The sequence below is a fragment of the Salmo trutta genome, chromosome 5 (assembly GCF_901001165.1).
Source record: "Salmo trutta chromosome 5, fSalTru1.1, whole genome shotgun sequence".
Classification (NCBI taxonomy): domain Eukaryota; kingdom Metazoa; phylum Chordata; class Actinopteri; order Salmoniformes; family Salmonidae; genus Salmo; species Salmo trutta.
This window is the reverse complement of record NC_042961.1, coordinates 41,352,241-41,377,309: the sequence shown is the minus strand read 5'-3', so window position 1 is coordinate 41,377,309 and position 25,069 is coordinate 41,352,241. Positions and strand designations below refer to the sequence as shown.

The 25,069-nt window shown below is 42.4% G+C and overlaps 2 protein-coding genes, 1 long non-coding RNA gene and 1 pseudogene across 3 annotated transcripts; 3 read left to right on the top strand and 1 right to left on the bottom strand.

Annotated features, from left to right (window-relative positions):
• Positions 1-3,505: 3,505 nt before the first annotated feature.
• On the top strand, positions 3,506-5,660 carry LOC115194156 (transcription factor p65-like; the record flags this gene model as incomplete). Its single annotated transcript, XM_029753606.1, has 5 exons — positions 3,506-3,918; positions 4,285-4,430; positions 4,739-4,830; positions 5,064-5,198; positions 5,623-5,660. Coding segments are annotated over exons 1-5 (504 nt in total), but the record flags the coding sequence as incomplete, so codon positions are not given.
• Positions 5,661-12,054: 6,394 nt separating this feature from the next.
• On the top strand, positions 12,055-14,438 carry LOC115194157 (uncharacterized). The gene is made up of 3 exons (XR_003878305.1): positions 12,055-12,213; positions 13,402-13,507; positions 14,053-14,438. It is a non-coding gene; the product is annotated as an uncharacterized LOC115194157 (long non-coding RNA).
• Positions 14,439-15,884: 1,446 nt separating this feature from the next.
• Positions 15,885-16,622, bottom strand: LOC115193412 (UPF0696 protein C11orf68 homolog pseudogene; annotated as a pseudogene).
• A 1,350-nt stretch (positions 16,623-17,972) lies between these two features.
• drap1 (DR1-associated protein 1 (negative cofactor 2 alpha)) lies at positions 17,973-23,526 on the top strand. Its single transcript, XM_029753605.1, has 7 exons — positions 17,973-18,378; positions 20,549-20,621; positions 20,931-21,024; positions 21,167-21,289; positions 21,415-21,505; positions 21,696-21,784; positions 21,991-23,526. Exons 1-7 carry the CDS (start codon positions 18,337-18,339, stop codon positions 22,160-22,162), a joined length of 684 nt encoding a protein of 227 aa, XP_029609465.1. The 5' UTR covers positions 17,973-18,336; the 3' UTR covers positions 22,163-23,526.
• Positions 23,527-25,069: the final 1,543 nt, after the last annotated feature.

Here is a 25,069-nt window from a genome sequence, read left to right as displayed (position 1 = left end):
AAATATTACAAGTGTATAGACAAGACGCACCAAACACGTCCATAAAATCACAACGAGGACCTAGCAAGTTTTCATTAATCATTGGGTACATCATACGAAAAAAACTAAGTAATCTTAAATAGGAACATATTTTAAATTCACAACATAACATACATAGACATTTCATCATTAAGTCCTTTAGGAAATAATGTCTGGAGGGTGAAAATCCAAAAACATTCTCTTTTGCTCAGAGTATTATTAATATCACCTCCCCTGTCTGATATCTTGACTTTCTCTATGCCACAAAATCTAAAGGTAGAAATGTCATGCTTTAGGTCATTAAAATGTACTGCGACTGGATAATCCCTGTCGTTTCTCCTGATTGAACTTTTGTGTTCACTAATTCTCTGTTTGAGAGAGCGGGAGGTTTTACCGACATAGCACAGCCCACATGGACATTTAATAATGTAAATAACATGGGTGGTGGTACACGTAATGATATCATTTATTTGAAACCGTTTACCTGTGTGGGGGTGGGTAAAACACGAGATGAATTGTTACAAAAAAGACCCGCTAAAGCAAAAGAACACTCCGTTATGTTCACAACCACATATACTTTGAATTCGCGAAAAGTGGGAGGTGTGGTTAAGAAACACTGGCATATTTTATCATCGTAATGAAAACTTGCTAGGTCCTCGTTGTGATTTTATGGACGTGTTTGGTGCGTCTTGTCTATACACTTGTAATATTTGTGAAATGCATATTGTTATGTTTGGTAGCACTTTTTTATTTTTCCTTAGCCTCCAACTCCTTTCCATATGTGGAACGGATGTGGGTGGGGCTAGGTCTACATAGAGGTGCTGTTTTCGAAAATTCACAAAAGCTCTGACGAAGGCCGTTGGGCCGATACGTAAGCTTATTAAATACCAGTGATACTATCAAGAGCAGTGTGCGGTTTCTTTCATCCTGTTTTAATAGCCAAATTGGTGCAACACACATGCGCGAGGTGCGTCGCACAGTAATGTGCTCCTCAGCTACAAAAGTTTGTAGCGGTACACTCAGCAATATGAAGTAGATGCAGAGATGTGCCCTGGCTACCACGCTGTAACCAGGGCCGGATTAAGAAATCAGAGGCCCACTGAGCCTCTGTAATCCGAAGGTTAGCAATGCAAACAAGTACATGTAAAATCCTATAGAGAATGCTAACTAAATGCTAATGATCTAAATGCTAATGATCTGACCTAAACAATTTGCATTACAGACATCCCAGCTCATAAATGTATACAAGTAACTCAAAAATGCTACTTACCGTTTGCTGCATGCACAAAACAAATATTAGACAGCAAAACTCTTGATCCAGGAGGGGATTCTCTGCTGATACCAAGTGACTAGCTACTAAATTAGCAAACCGAAGGCACAACTTCAGAGCATTTAGCACATTTTAGAAAGTTGACATAATAGTTATACTTTATCTAACTGGCAAACATTTAGTTGTGAATTCCATACTGTAACTAGATCACCTGGCGTGTGCTTCACAATAGTGAGTGACTCACAAGGCTCTGGTCTCTCGCTGCTGTGTGCTTGTAAACAAACACCACGTGTCTGGGGACTACGGTTAAACTTCATAATGAAAAATTATATGACAGGTGAAATGAAGAACGCTGTAATGCACAAGTTGACTGCAGGTGTTAACGTAAAAAGGAGCTACAAATATTCAAATGTATTAAAAAAAATGTAAAGAAAAAGTTTCAGCGGTATTGACAAACCATCCAGTGCCTATTTTCCAATCCACCGTTTTTGTTGATCCTATGTGGCTAAATGATCCTCTCTGATGTATTTTGAACATATAGCAGGCTTGTGTTTTGTTTTGTTTTTTTGCCTCTTGGGTCCTGTACGGGCTTGGGCCCTGTACGGGCTTGGGCCCCTGTAAGTTCCTGCATTAAATCGGCCCTGGCTCAAACAGCAGTGAAGCAAACCCGTGCACATGCGCAGATACTACGTGTGACTGTGAAATCAAAGTTGTGCATATCACTCATCTCAATATCTGCAGTGCTGCTCGTGGCATTGTCATTATTGCTGAATCTACCTTTAACTTCTTGTGATGTGCCACACGTTGGACAGTCCGTGGTGGCACATTGAAATAATAAAACCACCGGGTTAGTAAACTATGTCAATTACATCGCCAGGGCGTTGCTTTCGCTTTGAAGATACTTTTTTGGTAACAGTGGGCATGAGCACCCACTTTCACATTTGAACCCCTTGTCAATATAGCCTAATTGTAAATGTATTGCCAATTGGCTCCTGCACTCTTTACATTGGCTTACACAGGAAATAATGGGAGTCTAAAAAATAATTATTATACACTTTTATTAGGTGTTGAACATCATTGACAAAGGTGACTGCAATCATCAAATGTGACTATCAATCATGAAAGCTTTATAAAATATTTAATGTCATGTAATAACATTCAAGTCAATGCTCAAACACCATGCATGAGGAATCTTTTTCACCCAGTGGTGTCCTTCAAGTGCTCTGATTTGCAGTTGAAGCAGAATTGAGCATAGACTATCAAGGAAGGAGCATAGTTTCCTGTCTGGTGTTTGGCCTAAGCTGGGCGTGTTAAAACATGGAAGGCATCCCTTTCCCTTAGAGATGAGCCATTTAAAACAAAAGTGATTCATTCCAAATTTGAAAGAGAGGGGCATGGGGATATGAACAATCAAAACAAAACAACTTTCCAATCTTTTTCCATGAACCAGGACAATGGTTTTACTGTAGATTAGCCAAGTTTTTCTAAACTCCTCGATGTACGTCACATCTATGGAGCTGACTGGAGTTGACTGAACCTCCGACTACATCGAGTCACTGTCAGTCGACATTTGTAAAAATGTACATTCTTAAACCCTTATTGTGCCTGTTTGTCCCGTGTGGCTGTGCACCTTTCTTTGTTTGCTGAAATACATACTTTTTAATTAAACTTTTGTCAAATACAACCACCGACTGTTTCCTCATATCAACTGACAGCGACTCGATGTAGTTGGAGGTACACTCGGCCCACAGTTGTCGCAACCCAACACCCCCAACATGTACATACGGTGCATTCGGAAAGTATTCAGACCCCTTCCGTTTCCCCACATTTACGTGACAGCCTTATTCTAAAATGTATTAAATTATATTTTTTCCTCATCGATCTATACACAATACCCCATAATGACAAAACGAGAACAGGTTTTTAGACATTTTTGCAAATGTATTAAAAATAAAAAACAGAAATACCTTATTTACATAAGTATTTAGACTCTTTGTTATGAGACTCGTTATTGAGCTCAGGTGCATCCTGTTTCCATTGATCATCCTTGAGATGTTTCTACTTGATTGGAGTCCACCTGATGTTTGACGACAAGCAGGTGTCCACACACTTTTGGCCATGTAGTGTATTTGTTTATGGTTGAGCAAAAGCTTTCAAGATTTCGGTTGATCCTCCTTACTGACCTATTATCGATTTCTCCATACATTTCTATGTCTCCATTGAAAAATATATGGATGGGAACAGCCCCCTTTGAACCAAGGTAAGGAGATTTCTATCACTCTAACTGTTTCCTGTTCCTCTCAACTGTTTATGTTGACTCATCATGAATGTTTTCACTTGAAGCTTCAGCTTATAAACAATGAACTAAAGTGAGAAGACACCAGACAACAATAACAAAAATCTATAGGAATTGAACAGTAAATATTGCACACAAAAAGGTTTCAAAAAGATTATGTCTCCTCTCTCTCTCACTCTCTTGCTCTCTTGCTCCCTCTAATCCCTTCATAGAGATCATTGAACAGCCCAAGCAGAGGGGCATGAGGTTCAGGTACAAGTGTGAGGGGCGCTCTGCGGGAAGCACCCCGGGAGAGAAGAGCAATGACACCACCAAGGCACACCCCGCCATCAAGGTTAGGGCACCCTTTAATGACATAACAGATAATTGGCACACTGAGCTTTTTACACTGTAACTGTGTATGAAGGGGCCATGCATCATTTGTACTGTAGCTAAAATGAGACTTTCAGAGACCTTCAAAACCACGGTTACTTTCAGCATATATTCTGAGATGGTCGATGGGAAAACTATTAATGAAAGTAAGATTTGTTATGCAAATGAGCAGTTTTGTCTAGTTCTAACCACGGTAGAGCAGTCTAATTACTACTACACCATGCTTTACGACACTTGATTTATGGAGATCTGAAGGTGATAAGGAAGTGGTGGAGATTCTAAGGTGAGTGATGATACACATCCTGCTAACCTGGTTGGTCCCATGCAGGTGCACAACTACAATGGCCCCCTGCGTGTCCGCGTCTCCTTGGTGACCAAGAACCCACCTCACAAGCCCCACCCCCACGAACTGGTGGGGAAAGACTGCAAACATGGCTACTATGAGGCAGACCTGCAGGAGAGACGAGTACACAGGTTAGACAGAGGGTCTCTGTGTGTGTGTGTGTGTGTCTGCATGTGAGGGGAGGTGTGTATGTGTATATGGATGTGTGATGAAATACAAAGTAACAAAATGTTTGTTTGATGCAGTGTGCACCTGCCAACATCTTGATAGAGGACATCTGTGGGAAGGCGTGGATGTGTGTGAGGACGTGTGTGTAGTCTTGGTTTTAAAGGCCAGAAGCAGAGGATGGTGGAATAAGCACCCTCTTGTGGTTGATATCTACAGTATCTCACTTTCACACACGTTCACTTTGACTCCTTGTCTTACTGTCTGCTCTCAGTTTTCAGAACCTGGGCATTCAGTGTGTGAAGAAAGAGGATGTGGCCGAGGCAGTTTCCTGTAGGCTGCAGACCCAAAACAACCCCTTCAACAGTGAGTACATGCAAACGCACACGCACTCCGTACGTGACAGTCCACTGTCATAACATTATGCCAGTTACATAAAGTAATTGACTCCTCCAATCTCATTTTCATGCTTTGTTTACCTGTTTACTTTTCATGTTTTGTCTTCCATTGACCGTAACTTAAAGGATACAGCCAATGCCAGATAGCCAATTCCAGATGCCACACCCATTGGATTTGTCTGTGTTGTGTTTTGGCTGCAGTTCCTGAGGCGAACGTGTGGGAGGAGGAGTTTGACCTTAATGCATTGAGGCTGTGTTTCCAGGCCTCGATCACTCTGCCTACCGGGGAACTCTGCCCTCTGGAGCCCGTGGTGTCCCAGCCCATCTATGACAACAGTGAGTCTGCTATACACACACCCACATGTACGTACATACACATGTGAATGCACACTCATGCGCACACACACACCCAATACATTATCTTGATACACGCTCTCCCCAAACACTCACTAAGTACAGACTGGCTCCTTCCTCTGTCACTGCTGTCCGTGCTGTTTCACTGTGGGGCAATTCCACGGTAACGGAATTGCTCCGAAACTGCGGTTCTTCACTTAAAATGTATGCCAAACAAAAACAACTGATTTAAAAGTTGAACAAACCATACAGCTCTGTACACAAGGACTACTTTTAACAATTTACATTGAACGTTTTTCAAAAACACATTTACTGGAAGAACTGTGCAGATGCAAAGTTTGGTAACAACATTTCAGTAAAATCTCCCTTCGTTCACTGTCACGTGTGCTCCCTCTCCGGCCTTCAGGTCACCAGGCTGCTCGTTATGGCGCACACCTGTCACCATCGTTACACGCATCTTCAGACTCACCTGGACTTCATCAACTCCCTGATTACCTTCCCTATATATGTCACTCCCTTTGTTTCCTTCCCCAGGCGTCATTGTTTCTGTTCCAGTGTCATGTCGGTGCGTTGTTTGTGTTTCTTGTTTTGTATTTAGTTGCGTTTATTTATTAAAACACTCACTTCCTGAACTTGCTTCCCGACTCTCAGCGTACTCGTTACAACCACGTTTTACAAAAACTCTAAAATATCTGCTTCGAATGAAGATTCAAAGATGTCTGCAGAAGGAATGACATGGCACCTTGAGTTTGAAAAAAACTATGTTGGTTATTGAACTACAGTAAGTGAAGTGGATTTACACCCGATAACAGAATTGCGGTAACGGAATTCCATCATGGGTCACTTGATCTGTACTACACAGAAATGCATAATTATGGATATGAATGTAATTCTCTTCATGGTGATGTATCCTAAATAGGTGCACAAATGTAGAAATATGCAATATCCTCCACTGCATATTTGGGTATTATTCTACACACTGGCTATTGTTTTAATGAGCTCCTCCACCAAACAATACAACATTTTGTTGGACCGGACTGAATTTGAGCCAATCATAGACGTCTATGTTTCAGATGTTGGGACATCAAAGTAGAGCTCAGTAGAGTACAGAACAGTAGAGTAAAGTTCAGTACCAGAACTGGGGTATCTATAGTTTTAACTAGGATTTGTGAAAAAGTAACTATTTTTCAGAGGGAACAAAGTTACTTTCGAGATGACTACAACTATTCTTTAAAAAAAAAATGTAAATACAGATCTGAGAAAGCAACTGCTTTTCAGAAACGTTTGGATTGGCTGCCTTCAAGTAACGGCAGGGGCTGCATCCGAAACTGCATGTTGAAGAATACATTTGAATGAATAGAGCACACACAATCTCCGATACTATTCCAATCAATCTGACAGTCATATTTGAACTGCACAATACATTTCTATCTGAACATTTTGTAAATGTCCATTCTCTTGAATGCCCATTGCCCCATGTGTACATAATCTGGTCAAACCAGTTAACCAATGATATTTTCTACAGATAAGTATAAATAAGTTGTGACGCTCAACTACTGAATGACCCTGTCAACATGCCACTGAAAAGGTTGTAAGCTGCAATTAATTGTATGATACCTGAAAATACTGCAGAGTATTTCAAAGCCATTTGCAGACATTGCAAACAGCAAGTTGGATGCTTAAAACAACTTCAAACCTCTTTGTCCATCTGAGGGTAAGTGTTCTTGTTTCAAACAAACACTATAGCATATTTAAAGGGATAGTTTACTCAGAATACAAAACTAACATGATTTTCCACTTACCTTGGCTGTAGTTGATTCAAGAAGGCAGTTTTGGGATATTTAATTTCCTTTCAACACTTAATAGCCATATTTGTTACTGTTAGTATCCTCAGTAACACTAACAGTACTGTTCTTTTGCCTGTGTAATAAAACTGTAATTACTTTTGGAGCAACATTTTATTAGCACATTGTTACATAATACTTTGGCAATCTCATTTTAATTGCCTAGCAATGACCAGAGAGTTTTTGTAACTACTGTAAATAAGTGGAATAGTGACTTCCTTATTCTACTTATGTAATAACTTCATTATTATGCAATTATAGAAGTCCTATGTAACAGCAATGTTGCTATTGTAATAACCACAAAGTTACTACACATACAGTGCATTCGGAAAGTATACATTTTTTTTTTTGCAACTGTAGAAAAAAACCCTGAAATATGACATTTACGTAAGTATTCAGACCCTTTACTCAGTACTTTGTTGAAGCACCTTTGGCAGCGATTACGGCCTCGAGTCTTCTTGGGTAGGATGCTACAAGCTTGGCACACCTGTATTTTGGGAGTTTCTCCCATTCCTCTCTGCAGATCTTCTCAAGCTCTGTCAGGTTGGATGGGAGCATTCCTGCACAGCTATTTTCAGGTCTCGATTGGGTTCAAGTCCGGGCTCTGGCTGGGCCACTCAAGGACATTCAGAGACTTGTCCCGATGCCACTCCTGCGTTGCCTTGGCTGTGTGCTTAGCGTTGTTGTCCTGTTGGAAGGTGAACCTTAGCCCCAGTCTGAGGTCCTGAGCGATCTGGAGCAGGTTTTCATCAAGGATCTCTCTTTACTTTGCTCCGTTCATCTTTGCCTCAATCCTGACTAGTCTCCCAGTCCCTGCCGCTGAAAAACATCCCCAGAGCATGATGCTGCCACCACCATTCTTCACGTAGGGATGGTGCCAGGTTTCCTCCAGACGAAACGCTTGGCATTCAGGCCAAAGAGTTCAATCTTGGTTTCATCAGACCAGAGAATCTTGTTTCTCATGGTCTGAGAGTCTTTAGGTGCCTTTTGGCAAACTTCAAGTGGGCTGTCATGTGCCTTTTACTGAGGAGTGGTTTCCGTCTGGCCACGACCATAAAGGCCTGATTGGTGGAGTGCTGCAGAGATGGTTGTCCTTCAGGAAGGTTCTCCCATCTCCACAGAGGAACTCTGGAGCTCTGTCAGACTGACCATTGGTCACCTCCCTGACAAAGGCCTTTCTCCCCCGATTGCTCAGTTTGAGCTGGCGGCCAGCTCTAGGAAGTCTTGGTGGTTCCAAACTTCTCCCATTTAAGAATGATGGAGGCCACTCTTGGGGACCTTCAATGCTGCAGAAGTGTTTTGGTACCCTTCCCCAGATCTATGCCTCGAAACAATCCTGTCTCGGAGAGCTACAGACTATTCCTTCGACCTCATGACTTGGTTTTTGCTCGAACCTGCACTGTCAACTGTGGGACCTTATCTAGACAAGTGTGTGCCTTTCCAAATCATGTCCAATCAATTGAATTTACCACAGGTGGACTCCAATCAAGTTCTAGAAAAATCTCAAGGATGATCAATGGAAACAGAATGCACCTGAGCTCAATTTCGAGTCTCATAGCACAGGGTCTAAATACTGACGTAAATAAAGTATTTCTGTTTTTTAATAAATTTGCAAAACATTTCAAAAAATAGTTTTTTTCACTTTGTCATTTTTCGCTTTGGCCCTCATGTATTTAATTTTAGGCTATAGGCTATATTAAGATTCATATCTAATAGCCCCACAAACGATGTGCTCATGATCATGCTGTTTATTTAGACTAATTCAACTAACTGTTTTATAGTTTTTGTTTCTTCTTCAAATATTTGGCAGCCATCAAATGATTCAGTTTTGTTTTCAAATAACATTTGTAATTAGCAAGCTTGCAATTTGTCGAGGAAATACTTTTAAAAAAACGTTCAGAACAACAAACCGAGCGCGCGTTCTGATGACGTGCCATAGCTTCCTCCGAGGCAGCAAAACAATTGTATCACTCCTCTCCCAATTAATCTTCCAGCAGTATTTTAAAAGTAGCTATTCTACCTTAGTAACCTCCTACTTTACTAAATTACTTTAACCCTCATCCTCTCTGGAGGCAGAAGAGTAAGTATGCCTAACATGACATTCTGCCATAGTACCTTTTCCGGAGGCAGCAACATCTATAACATATCTCTATCTGAGATGCTACGTTCCCCGGAGGCAGCCATAAACAGTATACGCCATTATGTCGTAGTACCTTCTCTAGAGGCAACAGATTTATAATCGTACCTGCTCTGCACATCAGTCACAGTTCCTGCCCTTGGGGTAGCAAGAACATTGCTTACTAACTTCAACCTTATGCCGGCAGAGGCAGTTAAGCCAACGGTATCACTCCTTCTGCCATAGCTTCCTCGAAGGCAGCAACAAAAAGTGTTTTATTCCTATCCCAATGGCTCTTCCTTTCAGGCAGCAAAATAAATAGCAGCAGTAACTTTACTAGATGACTATAACCTTATTATACTCCCTGGAGGCAGAAGTAGGCCTAACATGCCTTTCTGACATAGTATCTTCCCCGGAGGAGCACAGTTCTAATCATACCTTGTCTGCACATCTGATGTAGTTCCTGCCCCTGGGGTATTAAGCTCGAAGTACGGCTCCCACACATCAGGGCCATTTGAGCACTGCTCTGGATCAAAGCGTACTAGAGCAACATCCAACTTGGATTGCATGGGGAAGGCACTGTTGTCTGAGGCTCCGCTTTTCCCTCACAACACATTCTCTAATAATCATCGTTGTCTCACTCTCACTACCCTAACCCGTTCTCTTATTGACTGAAAAGTCAATACAGGAGTAACACATTAAACTCTGAATCTGTACACGGCTCTACATCTACACCAGGTGAACATGTAAATAGAGTACATCATCATTACTTCAGAGTTTCAGTACTTAAAGGGATGATGGTAGTTACTCATAGACTTCCAGCCATTGCGCTAATGCTAGTTAGCATTGGCCCGCGAAACTACCTTCCTTCATACTGGACACGGAGACATACAATTGCTATCCACAAATTCATTTGTCTCTGGGGACGTAGATAAAGGGCCTCATTGCGAAGTATCCCTTTAAAGTGATGGTTCACTCCAATGTTTTTACTCCTCAAATGTTTTGTAATGTTGAGTCCACATCCCTCAGTTGAGTATAATAGATCCATTTATATGCCTCAATCGCAAATGATAATAAAAAATAGACGGTGGCTGTCTTTTCCTTTCATATAGAAGGGTTGGTTGTTTAGCAACAAAATCAACACGTGCGCAACTGGGGCAAAACAGACAGGGTTGGCTTATATTGTTTATAACATGTAAACTATATTTAGTCTACAAATGTTTATTGAAAACATAAATACATTTGCACAATGAGCACTTGTCTCTCAAATACATCGTTACAGTTGTTGGTTAGCTAGCTAGCTAGCAAATTTTTAACATATTAACATTGACATGAAATAAGTCAAAACACCTCGAAACAAGACATGGTATCAAGAACAAAATACAGCTAGCTGAAACGAGCCCCCTGCGATTCCCCACATATTCGGCTCTATTTACGCTAAGATTTCCAATATGCTAATTAGTAGACATCATGCAAACTACAAATCCCTGCAAGCTCCTGCACGTCATCTCTAGCTGACAACTTTGCTAATAGGTATTGTGTCAATTTAAAACTTGCACAAGACAGTTCAAAGAATTGTCCATTTTAAAGAAATGTAGCCAATTTATTCATTACTATATTTAACTAACATTAGATAGTTAATCCAGAGATTCTTACTTTTGCCCTTCGATTCTGCAGTCTCATCCAGATCACCCTGGCATTTTGTAGTTGTTTATGATAGCCACATTATCATTTTTTTGGGGGGGGGGGGGAGGAATACAGGCGAATATAGAGAGATTTACACAGTTATCAAAACGTCTCGCTAGGGTAAGCCTACACAAGACACAGCCCTTATTTTAAGTGTTTCTAAAATCCCCTATTGGAAAAATTAACGGTAGAAAAACAATTGCAACCATTTCCCTGTTTGACCGCTAGGTTTTATGGGTATTATGAAAGGGAAAGGGGGATACCTAGTCAGTTGTCCAACTGAATGTATTCAACTGAAATGTGTCACTCTATTTACACATCTTTGAGATCTGAAAACATCGGACAAACATTTTGTAGTGAACTATCATTTTAAGAGGACTGCAGTGCAGATTAAAGGTGGTCTTTCTATGATTTTATTGTATTTTCTTTCTGCATTCCAGACCCCAGTAATTGTAACAAAATGAATGCCTGAAACAACGACAGAATTTACAGAAACCTCATACAGGTGACTATTTATTGCTGATAACATTGTTACATTTGATTCAGAGGATGTTATAATTATTGTAAGGGTGATTATTATCCTGTGGCTCCCAGGCTCCAGTGCTCCGATGTAGGTCTGTTCCAGTGCAGTTTGACAGGGCAGGTGTTTCTGATGGAGGGGGAGGTGCTGTACAAGACTGTCCAATGGGACGAGAGTCTCCTGCATTCTACAGGCCGGACTCATGCAGGAGCCCTGTTCAGATCCTCAGGGGTCTGTCCGTCAGCTACACCTCCCACACTGTGAGATTGCCTCTGGTGAGTTACACACCACTCGAACTATCATAAAAAATAATCAATACAATGGCTAAATGACACCCAGTGTTTTGTTGATATATCTGTTTTGCAGGAGATGGTCTTGGTTCCCTGTCTGTGGCTTATGTGACTGGTGACAGTGTGGAGGTTTTATCGCCGCTGAGGGTGACTGACACACACACAGTGGTAAACACCAGCAACCTCTCCTTATGGGGCCTTGTCAGAAAGTACATACGGGAAGCCCTGTTCTCAATCAAGGGGCAGGTGTTGCCTTTCCAATCACTCCAATCAGTTCTCAATGTGATCGTCCTGTCATCAAATGTACCACTTGAACAGGTAAAAAATCCCTTCTGATGGTTTGGTAACTCTGTTTTTCTATTACAGGCAGCCAGATGTACATTGAGTTTTCAGTGTGAGTACCCTCATTGATAATCACTTCTTATTCTGTTGCAGGCGAAATGGCAACAGACAGGGAACACTTACGTACAGGTCTGTTCGGAGTGCATTCTCACTCGAGGGGAAACATACAGTCTGAAGACTGAAGAAGATAACCCCTAAGGTAGACTCTGACAGGTGTTGCATGCTAATAATGTCACATCTTGATCATAGAAACAGCTGTACGCTGATGCTACATACTGGATATTCCATGACAATACTTACCTCATGTTAAGTACACTTATCTAAATGGTCACTCATTCTGTAAGGTGGGTAGATATCCTTGCGCAGCTATGGAAGATGGCTAAATAGTCCAGTTCAAATCAGCTGCATCTATTACCTGTCTCTATGTAGTCTCTATAGACAGACAGGTTGCCTCACACGATGTACCAATGTTCCAACATACACGTCTCTACAAGTACCTGCGTTAATTGGGACAGAGAGGAGGGGTCGGAAATGGGATGTGCGTTATTGCCTTATCCGGTGACGTCACCGCCATATCTGCTTGTTACCCTAGCTTAAACATCCCCGCCAGACACAAAGTACTAGCTAGCTAGCAAGATGGAGAACACAGAGGTTATTTTTAATGAGTGCAACTGTCAAGTTTACGTCATCTACCTTCACTAAAACCACTGCAAAGGTTTTTCCTGCTAACTTTGGTTTTGAATCGCAATGTTCTGGCATGTCTGCTTTAAGGGTACAGAAAGAGTTTGATTTTTCAGGCTTGGCCCTCCTACCCAAACTCGTGATTTGGTGGGAGAGTTGTCTGTCTAAAGAGGACCCTCCTCTTTCAAAATGTCTAAGAGAATCAGACATCCTCCCCTGGGATTTCCAAGACTGGTCACTGGGCAAAATTACATCAAATTAGTATTATGACACTGTATGCAGTAGGCTAGATGTTAGCAAGAGAGCTTCTTAAATTGATGGCAAGTTTTTATAAATTATCTCGCAAACTAAACCAATAAGCATTTGTCTAATGATCTAGACTAGCGGTAGACTGATTCCAAGTTCAAGACGTTCCAATGCTGCAGCACATTTTGCGGTTTTGTGTAGCACATGCACAGAGCGATATATGGACGTTTACAAAATGTGAAAAGGCATTCTGTGGGGTGGGGAAAATAGGATGCTAAGCTGCTGCCTTTATGTAATTTGATCTAGTTGACATTATTTTTCTCTATTGTTTGTATTTCAGTTGCAGAATGTATTGCAGAAAATACAATTTGGTGAAGAATCTACCTACCATTTCACTTTATTTTTCAGCATGTTCTATATGACTGCCACTACGGTCCAAACTACCATCCAACCTTTTCAGGTGTTCCTGGATGCAGATACAAAGGATATGGAGCTAAGGCTTCTGAAAAGAAGGCCTGATAGAGAGGTGTGGACGAAGGTGAGGACGGGGCTTGTCCGTCTGCCAGGTAAAACCTTTAAGTTAGTCTGTAAACAAGGTGTATCCAAATCTGATTCATGCCACTGTTTGCCAGGGACTCCCTCTGCCCCAGGTCTATATCCAACCTTGTTTAGAGGGGAAGGATGAAACCCAGCAGGGTTACGGACTTCAAGGATGGACCTCTTGTATTTTTGAAGGGAGTCCGTAAATCCATCCAACCACCATTCCCATCCTGGTGTGGGCTCATCTGTAATGTGGATTAGCTAGTGGTGTTAGAAAGGATGCCAAAGTGATCAGATGCTGCTGCTGCACCGCTTTCATAACCACTGGTGTATCACAGTGCATATTCAAATCAAATTGTATCAAATCAAATTTAACAGGTGTAGACCTTAAAGTGAAATGCTTACTTACGAGCCCCTAACCGACAGTGCAGTTTCAGGAAAAAAAGGTCAGGAATTATTCAGGCCAATGCATATGTAAAATACTTTCAAATCTTGAGCTGTGCTTGATTAAGTTTGCGTACCTAGTGGTATTACACACGGGTGAATATGTCTTCATTTTTCTCCGACACAGGTTCTGTGTTAGTGGGAAGGCCTCAGGCTGAGACTAGTCAGAAGGGTTTGACAGAGAGGCTGCGTTCTGTGAGGACAGAATTTGTCACTCGAGTGTCGGGACCTGTGCTCGGCAGTTTGTTGGACAGGCTTCTGCAATGGGAAGTTCTCAATGAACTTGAAATGGAGTCAGTGAAGGTGATTCCTAAGAGAGCAAAGAAGGACCCGGGAAGTCATAGACATGGTGCTGAGGAAATGAGCTGCTTCATGTTTGTTAATGAAAACCCATCTGATTGAACTGGACCCCTTGTTATGCGCAATGCTTGGTGTCCGCTGAAACATTATTGTAGTATGAGGCATTGATGAGCATGACCAATGATGTCTGTGTTCAATAATACATTTGGACTGTATTTATTGATTCTTTTGGAATTAGGGTGTAAGGCTTATCATTTTTTTTATCATTCAGCATACACGTAACCGCAATAGATGTTGTCTTGAGCACTCTTTGATAAACAAACATGTTTCTTTTCAGGTTCAAGTGCTTACCTAACACTTTTCCTACAGTTATTCAAATACACCATGTAACATGAACTATATTCTATATGACACGATAATTACCTCCATGATAATGAGTAATGATGTAATTGATGCTTCAACAATAATAGCTAATCATTTTCACTGAACATTCAACACCATATGTATTTGGACAGTGAAGCCAAAATGTTAAATTTAGCTTTATACTCAAGCATTTTGTATGGCTTACGGCCATTCAAAATGACAATCGGAATAGTATATTACTGACTGTGGGGTATACTAATGTAGTGGAATATTACCATATACTGTAAAGCAAGACAAGAATACATTGTCATTTCAGGTGATGATATACGTGAAAAATACAGTACTCACCTTGGTGACAGATATCTTAATGTTATGGACAGTTTTACCAAGTATAACTTGTCATTTTAATTTTCAATACATCTTTGGAACAGGAAGGATATTGTTGTTTATAAATGTAGCAGGCTCATTCTATATCATGTTAGTAGTATCAGGAATCAAGATAAGACCCAGATGCAGACTGTCGAAGTAGCAATGTTTATTGTAGCAACAGGGGCAGGCAAAGACAGGTCAAGGCAGGCAGGGGTCAATAATCCAGGGTATGGCAAAGGTACAGGACGGGTCAGGGACAGGGACAGGCAGAGAAGTCAGGCGGGCAGGTACAGGGTCAGGACAGGCAAAGGTCAAAAACCAGGAGGACGAGAAAAACGACGAGAAAAACAGAGACTGGGGAAAAAACAGGAGTTGACAGGAAAACCGCTGGTACGCTCGACAAACAAGACGAACCGGCAACAAACAGAGAACACAGGTATAAATACACAGGGGATAATTGGGAAGATGGGCAACACCTGGAGGGGAGTGGAGACAATCACAAGGACGGTGAAACAGATCAGGGCGTGACAAGTAGTTTTGAGTCAGTATCTAAAATTTCTGTGCATCACTTTTTCAGTTATGCTCATTCACAGTGTGGTTTGCTTTTAGACCAGTGTGATATTATTTCACTTCAGCTGCAGTTCATTTCCCATAATAAATTAAGACGTTTAAAACCTAACTGGGTCGTTCCACGAAATGAGTGCCTTTTACGTCCCTTTGATATTTTAAATAGAAATTGTGTGCAAATAATGGATTTTAAAAGCCTGTTATATAAAATGAAGTGCCCTTTAATATAGACCACATGGAAAATTCAATACATCCGATTTTTAATATTGTTTTTTTTTTAAATAAAAAGAAATGGAATCGAGCTATGCACAGGCAAAATCCTAGAGGAAAACCTGGTTCAGTCTGCTTTCCAACAGACACTGGGAGACAAATTCACCTTTCAGCAGGACAATAACCTAACCAAGACACGATGCCCAGGTAGGTGTAAACATCCTGCTTGAAAGACAGCTGGCACTTGACCCCCGTGGCCCGGATGACTGCGTCCAGCCTCATCACCTCGTTTTTTGTCCGTGAAGTCCTTATTATAGGAACAGGTGACGTGCTTGCTGTCAGACTTGGGGTCACACGGGCTCACCTTGGTCAGGGAGATCTTCCCTTCCATGGCTGCTCTGGCCACACACTCCCAGGCATGGTCCACCTTGAAGCCTGAGTCCAGGTGCATCAGTCACTTCCCGGTGAGCACCCTGTGGTTCAGTGCCAGTTCCTTCACAATCTGGAAGGTGACAGGTCTCCCGCTGTCCAACAGCCTCTCCCAGCTCTCCTGTTGTCCAGTGATGTCCCCAGTGGCAGGACAGTGGTCCAGGCCCAACACAGCAATCCGCCCCACAGGGCCCTTACCGCCCTCCTCGTCCCCGAAGCGGCCCACCTGGGATGGCCTGTTGGTCTCCAGCCAGCCGTCAAACTCAGCTCTGGGTGTTTTGCAAGAGTCGAATACGATCCAGGGGTCCATGTCTGCAGCCATGGCCACTGCTGCATAGCTCTCGGTGGAGAGTGGCTCTTTGTTCTCCACCTCTGTCCCCTCCCCTGTGACATCTTCCTCCACCTGAACCTCCTCCATGGTGGAATCTCAACAAGAGGTTCCTGGGATGGGTTCTCAGCAATGGTCAAACGGATGCAGAATTTCCCTGTTGATAAGCATAAAGTTAGTTTGAGTAGGAAAAGTTTTAAAACCCAGTTCACAAGAACTGCCTTGCAGTCAGTCATTCCCAAGCATGCATGCAATGAGTTCATGCAACCAAAGATAGAAGCTGTTATGCCCTAGATTTTTTTGGCCAGCTAGCTAGCTCGACGTTGGCATGACAATTATGTTGTTTAGAACTTGCGTGGTATTTATATTGTATACTGAACAAAAATGTAAATGCAACATGCAACAATTTCAAAAGATTTTACTGAGTTACAGTTCATATAAGGAAATCAGTCAATTGAAATAAATAAATGAGGCCGTAATCTAGGCCCCCATGAGTGGTCCTGGGAGGGCATAGGCCTATCACTTGAGAGCCAGGCCGACCCACTGTTGAGCCAGGCCCAGCCAATCAGAATGAGCTTTTCCCCTCGAAAGGAATTTATTAGACAGAAATAGTCCTCAGCACCGCCTCAGACGATCCTGCAGGTGAAGAAGCTGGATATGTAGGTCCTGGGCTGGCGTGGTTACACTTGGTTGTGAGGTCGGTTAGACGTACAGCCAAATTCTCGAAAAACGACATTTGATGGCGGCTTATTGTAGAGAAATTAACATTAAATTACCAGAAAACAGCTCTGGTGGACATTCCTGCAGTCAGCATTCCAACTGCACGCTACCTCAAAACTTGAGACATCTGTGGCATTGTGTTCTTTGACAAAACTGCACGTTTTAGAGTGGCTGTTTATTGTTCCCAGCACAAGGTTCACCTGTGTAATGATTATGCCGTTTAATCAGTTTCTTGATATGCCACACCTGTCAGGTGGGTGGATTATCTAGACGAAGGAGAAATGGTCACTAACAGTGCTGTAAACAAATTTGTGCACAACATTTGAGAGAAATAAGCTTTCCCTTATAAAAAAAGAAGTAAAAGTGCAGTAACTGCAGTCGACTGTGTTATTTTGGACGCAGTATTTGTAGCATCCTGCAGTTATACTGCATTCTAACTACAGTTACGCTACAGTGTACTGCAGTTATACTACAATCTTTTTTCGTAAGGATTTTGTGTATATGGCAATTTCTGGGATCTTTTATTTCAGCTCATGAAATACGGGACAAACAATTGACATGTTGCGTTTATATTTGTTCAGTATACTTGCATGAACATATAACAACTTATAGTAACTATAATAATGAAATGTTTCCTGTACCGAGAGGTTTTAAGTGCCAGCTACCAAGTCTATGAGGTAGCTGGCAGCCTAGCAATGTTTCTGCTCAAGCCTCCATCATGATTTAAATGTCGCAAGCAAAACTTTATTGAAACACCCCGTGTGCAAACTAGCTTAGCTATAGTAGCTTGGCTAACGTTATCTAGTAGAAAACGAGCAAAGTAAAAGTTGGGTGATAGGCTTTTAACTGTTTGTCACGTTGAGCCTGCAATGTTGGATTTTACCTCAACGCGACAGTACTTTGATAATGCAACAATCTGTGTTTGTTTATTATTTCACATTCGAATGCTGTCTATTTGACCAGAGTGCAGGCTAAAAGAATACGACGGAACGTGAGACCCTGCGGAACATCTCGAGAAGGCTACGTGCTAGGCTAGCTAGCTACCTACCCATTTGGGTGCGGGTTGGAGGGACATATAATAACAAAATATAGAAGATTGTTTTAAGTTAAACAGTTTATAAAATAATGCCCAGCAAAAAGAAGAAATATAATGCGAGATTCCCTCCGGTAAGTAGTTAAGCTTTGCTTGCTAAGCTGATAGCTAATTAGCTAACTAAGTTAATGATCTAAATCTGTGGAACGCTAGCTAGCTTGCTAACTTTAGATCAACAGTGCACCCATTAATATGATTTGTTCTAGGTATGTTGCTAGCTAGTTAGCAGACAAGAAGATAAAGCTAGTTAGTTGGATAACGTTGTAGTTAACTAGAGCTGTAGATACGCATTGTTATCTAACTAATGGTAACGTTAGCTACCTTAGCTAGCCAGCCAGCCCCTTGGGAGGGTGGCTATTAAAAAGGCATTGCTAGCTTAGTTTGTTCATTGTTAAGTTTGCCAGCTGTACTAACTGATAGACGAGATTTAGTTATTGACCTAAACAAGTATTATATAGCCTGTTAGCTAGGCCTGCTAGGGGTTTGTATCATTCAGAATAAGTGAGACATGTTCGGGAAAATTGGAGGATGTGGCTAGCGTTGTAAATGCTTGCCAGATACTAGCATAAATTGTCAACAAACCAGGCCGCCTAGGAATGTCATGATACACTACATGACCAAAAGTATGTGGACACCTGCTCGTCAAACATCTAATTCCAAAATCATGGTCATTAATATGGAGTTGGTCCCCCCCTTTGCTGCTATAACAGCCTCCACTCTTCTTGGAATGCTTTCCACTAGATGTTGGAATATTGCTGTGGGGACTTGCTTCCATTTAGCCACGACCATTAGTGAGGTTGGGCGATTAGGCCTGGCTCGCAGTCGGCGTTCCAATTCATCCCAAAGATGTTCGATGGGGTTGAGGTCAGGGCTCTGCAGGCCAGTCAAGTTCTTCCACACCGATCAACAAACCATTTCTGTATGGACCTCGCTTTGTGCACGGGGGCATTGTCATGCTGAAACAGGAAAGGGCCTTCCCCAAACTGTTACCACAAAGTTGGAAGCACAGAATTGTCTAGAATGTCATTGTATGCTGTAGCGCTAAGATATCCCTTCACTGAAACTAAGGCTGCGTAGTCCGAACCATGAAAAACCACCCCAGACCATTATTCCTCCTCTACCAAACTTTACAGTTAGCACTATGCATTGGGTCAGATAGCGTTCTCCTGGCGTCCTCCAAACCCAGATTTGTCCGCCGGACTGCAAGATGGTGAAGCGTGATTCATCACTCCAGAGAACGTGTTTCCACTGCTCCAGAGTCCAATGGCGGCGAGCTTTACACCACTCCAGCCAACGCTTGGTATTGCGCATGGTAATTTTAGGCTTGTGTGCGGTTGCTTGGCCATGGAAACCGATTTCATGAAGCTCCCGACTAACAGTTATTGTGCTGACGTTGCTTCCAGAGGCAGTTTGAAACTCTGTAGTGAGTGTTGCAACCGAGGACAGACGGTTTTTACGAGCTAGAGCACTCAATGGTCCCATTCTGTGAGATTGTGTGGCCTACCACTTCGCGGCTGAGCCGTTGTTGCTCCTAGACGTTTTCAATTCACAATAACCGCACTTACAGTTGACTGGAGCAGCTCTAGCAGGCCAGAAATTTGACAAATGGACTTGTTGGAAAGGTGGCTGAAATAGCCAAATCCATTAATTAGAAGGGGTGTCCACATACATTTTTTATATATATATATATATATGTGTATGTATGTGTGTGTATATATGTGTATATATATATATATATATATATATATATATATGTGTATGTATAGTATGTATATGTAGTATGTATATGTAATGTACCTGCTGCCGCTACTGTCAAATCGTGCAGAGCGAGGTATCTAGATGTCTTTATTGTTGACCACCTCCCTGACTTCGTGTGAGATGAGACCAAACAGACGGGGCAGAAGCCAAGAAGGTGCACGGTGGTCTCTAGCTTGGTAGGACAAAAGGTAGCAACAGCTTCAAAATAAATAGGCCTATGGATTATATAATCATCACCATAACAAACAACTATCTCCCAGTGCGAGTGTGATTTTTTTGTATTTTTTTTTAGCTACCTACCGAGGTCATCACTTCTGCGCAGTACCTAAATCCTCAGATGCAAACGGATGGGAATAGACCCAGTTGAATAGACCCAGGGCGTGTGTGGTTGGTCGCTGAATTAGTAACTCGGCAATTATGCAGATACTCTAATGGCAGTAATCTTCAAAGCGCGCTCTCACTGACCTCTTCCCATTGTGATTACAGGCCAGGATTAAGAAGATTATGCAGACTGATGAAGAGATAGGCAAAGTGGCTGCCGCCGTTCCTGTCATCATATGTATCCGTTCTTCTCACCTGAAAGCTTCATCTGTATTTCATTGCAAGTTCACATTAACTGCATTTAAAAACATGTATTTTTGCCAATGACAATATGGGGATTATAGGGTTAATTGATTGTTGTGCAGTTTGAATGAAAAGTCATATGACTCACTGTTCTGACTTTTGAGGGGGTCGTGTGCCTAGTAAGAGTCTAGCAATCACTCTGGAGTAGTTGTGAAATGTCTAACTGTTCAGTTATTGAAGCCCCCCAAAAAAACACCTTGGTCCTGTGTGGCTAGTGTCTACTTCCCCTTAACTCAACCACCAGCACGAGCTCTGGAGCTGTTCCTGGAGTCTCTCCTGACGAAAGCCTGTCAAGTCACCCAGTCCCGGAACGCAAAAACAATGACGACGTCACACTTGTAAGTCATGTATTCAGTTATCGGTGTTGGTCATAAAAGTTAGTAGGCCTACAGATTGTAATGTTCAGCGTTCTTGCCTATCGGTGCTTTTTGAAGCGATGGGAAAGTATTGTCTTTTTAAACAATGTGTGTGTCTTGGTAGAAAACAGTGCATTGAGCTGGAGCAGCAGTTTGACTTCCTGAAGGACCTGGTAGCGGCAGTGCCGGACATGCAGGGCGAGGGAGAGGACAACCACGCAGAGGGAGGGGAAAAGGTTGCACGCAGGTAACGGACCCTGAATGATATCGACTGTTGACTTGGATATGATATTACTGATGGTCCACTAAAGCTTTATGTGTTGGAAAATGTGTGAATTATGCAATCTTGACTTTGTACTTGGTGTCCTCCAGAGGTCGAAAGCCGGGGTCAGGCCGCAAGAATGGAGGAGTTGGCTGCAAGGGCAAGGACAAGAAGCTATCAGGCACAGAGTCAGAGCAAGAGGTGGGTGTTGGCCTTAAATTTAGCAGCCACAAAGCATAAGTTTAGCTTAGATAACAGTAACGTTTTATAGAGGGCAATGTTAGTTAGTTTGGATTGGTGGCCAATTGAAGTTATCAGGTGTGATGGGGGGGTTGAGGGAGTAGAGTGTGAGGATAGAGGTTCATTTAGCTTTTCGTTGCCATGGGAACAGGATGACTCTGAGGACAGCGAGACAGACGAGGATGAGGAAGACGGGTCTCAGTCGAGCACAAACCTGCAGCCACAATCCCGATTCCACAGGTAATAAACATGGACGTGCGCGCGCGCACACACACGGTTAACCACCACGCAACTGTACTCTTTGCTACTGTGCTTTCCTGGGTCGTATTCAGGCATTACCTTTCCATTTCACACAGTTTCAAAACATTTTCTTAACTGAACATGACCTTTTTGTGTGCGGGTACTATTACTAAGGTGTTGTCCCCCTCTTCTGCCCTGTGCCACAGCCCAGACACCATGCCACCCCAGTACCTCCACATGGGCACCGCACAAGGGGGCCTGGCCATGCCCCTGGGCTCCTTTGCCCCCCACCCCTCGCTGATGGGCACCGCACCCCCGCCTCCCCCCTCCATGCCGCACAAAGACGAAGATGATGATGACGAAGACTATGACTCTTAGCTCCCCCCCTCGCTCTTTTACCTTTAATTTTCTCTTAAGTTCTTCTCCTCTGTGGCTGCATTGAGAGAGAGGTGAGTGCGGGCAGATGGCCACATGCAGCCCGTTGTTAAGGAAAAGCCTCCAACAACTGGCAGTATGGTCTGTAGACATGACAGCCGGCACCACCGAAGACGAGTAATCGGTTGTATATTGTGTTTAATTATTTGTTATTTTATTGTGGAGAATAAAAAATGAACCAGGTTGTTTTATAAAAGACAGGTGGTTGTTCTATTTGGACTAAAAATGGCAGTTGATGTTCTGAAAGGCCCCCAGCCCAAGTACCGGTTTGATTAAGTCCCCCATTGTAGTTTGCACTTTGGTTATTCTCTCATCTCTCTCTCTCTGTTTTCTGCATACGTCATTGGTGTTCAACGGACATATCACTCCAGTTCCATGTTCACTTCTTCAACGGCTGCTCTGGTTCAGTTGAGATGATCAAACTGTAAAGCCTGTGCAGCCTACGTAGCCTCATAGAATACTGTACACACAGACACCTTCTCGGGATGAAGTCGGAGCAGCGGTTGGTCGTATTTTGAAAGGGATCAGCACTTTCCTATAGCAAAGGGAGACGAGATGATTGTCTGTGAGGATTATGAATTTGGCAGAGCGGTTAGATCTTGGTCTTGCTTTCAGAGTTGGTCGTTATTGCACGTGGCTATTCCAATTGTTGGGGTACGGGTAAGGAGATGTGTTTTACTGTAGGTTATGAGTTCTTCTCAATGTGACTTCAGAGTTGAGGATTTCCCCCTTTTTAATGCAACTTTTTATGACGATAATTGATCCTCGTGAAGACCTTGGCCGTTAGCTTACGTCAACCATGTTCACATGTCATTATGCTAATGATTACAACTCCAATTGGTTGTTTTTGTTGTTTTGAAATATGAGTGACAAGTCACTGCCTTTGAGGTAAAATATGTTGTTTTGTACCCCCCCCCTCAGCCCAACTATCTCCTTCTTGAAGACAGATATTTCTGTGCTGGCTATTCTTATCTGAAATGTACTATGATACTCCTCCTGGACCATAACTTTGTTTTTAAAGTTGTTAAACCTCTCACCTTTTCTTCTCACCTATAATTTGTTTCCAAAAATATATCGTACCCTCCCCTCACTTGGAATAAAATTATTTTTTGTGTTGTATTTTTCTTTTTCTCTCTTTTAGATTGTTTTAATGTACACATTGAAACGCAGAGAAGGATAGGGCTCCCGTTTCTGTGTTTCTTGTTATGAAATGTTTAAAGGTAGGCCGTTGAACTTGACTCTGTATGTAAAATTTTAACATTCTTTTTATTTTGTATGGGTGAAATAAAGTTCAGATTTCAATAAAACACTGCCCAACATGTTTTTTTTATTTTACATCAAACGGCATGAGATATTTTACCAAGCGTATCTGTGAAATTACAAGCCACAATGCCATAAGCTATTTGTTGTTGAGTCCATTGAAACTGGCAATGAACTTCATTCCATTGGCACCGAAGCGAAACATTGCACAAGGCTTCACCTTACGACTACACAGTAGTGTAACACATCCTTTGTGTTCAACCCAAACCCATCCTACATTCTCTTGACTTCCCATTCCCATATGGAGAATCTGTACATTTCTCTCTAAGCCACCTTCATATCTCCTCCAAATACTTCCTGTCTCAGACTCCAGGTATGGACAATAGAAATGGCTGACCATGCATTAGTACTCCTACGAAATGTGTATAAACTTTTAACAATGGATGTTTGTCACCACAGCTGATGTGATTTGTCCCCTGTCAAGGCCATGTCGTTATCAACAGAGTAGGCAATGTGATTGAAGTGCAAGCCAGCACAGGACTGTTCTGTGGGAGCGATTCCCAGGGAGAGAAGATTGATTCGATTAGAAACACCGAACAAAGAAAATACTCTTTCTGAAAAGGCAGTTCATTTTTCGTTCTCCGTGTGCACTGTGAACCCACACCCTTCCCTCCCCTCCGAGTTTGGTTTCATATTGTAAATGTAGCAGCAGGCCTGGCTCGGCCACCAGGCCACAAAAACAACTGCCTTCTTCCTGCACAAGTGATGAGTCAGCGCTGGGTAGCAGGGGGTGGGGGTGTTTAGCCGGGGTTATGGGTGGGGATTTACTTTCGGGGGCGGCGGAGCAACAAAGGCCTGCCATGGGGCAGGGGAGCCATCAAAGGCCTCAGAAGGAAGCACACTGTTTCCACACAGCAGCACAGGGCAAAGGTGCCCTAGGTGGCAGAGTTTCAGGTTTCGTCTGTCTCAGACCCAAATAGCGCGATATGTTTTATGTTTATTCAATAGAAGCCCCTCTTCAGGAAACAGCTACACTAAAGTGATGACAAGTGTTTTATGTACACTTTTGCATATGACACTGTGCATCATCAATCTCATTAGTATTGGAGACTATGTAACCTATTATAGGCCTTATTAACTGAATTATATTTATATCTCGACATTTGCACGTTGGACCAGTAACTTGCCCCAAGGCAACATACAACCCAATCAAATTGTGACACTTGGTCTATAACAATTAACGGCCTAATATCACGATCATTCTTCTGCGCGCCAAATACGAGTGTATTTATTTCTCACACAGATATTCCAGTGAACCTCAAATATAAAAAACGGGAATTAATCCGCATATTACTGCTGCCTCCACCAGAACGCGAGTAGCGTTGTTTCTGTCACCTGGGGCGTATTCATTCCGCCGATTCTGTTTTAAAACGTTTCTTAAATGTAAGCAAACGAAAAGAAATGGGGAGTGACCTAACTGAATTTGTCCAAAATAAACTCTGGGTTTAGTTGCAAAACGGAAGTACTGTTTGGACTAATGGATAGTTCGTTTTGCATGGCCCCGTACCCCGGGTGAGTGGAGATAATATT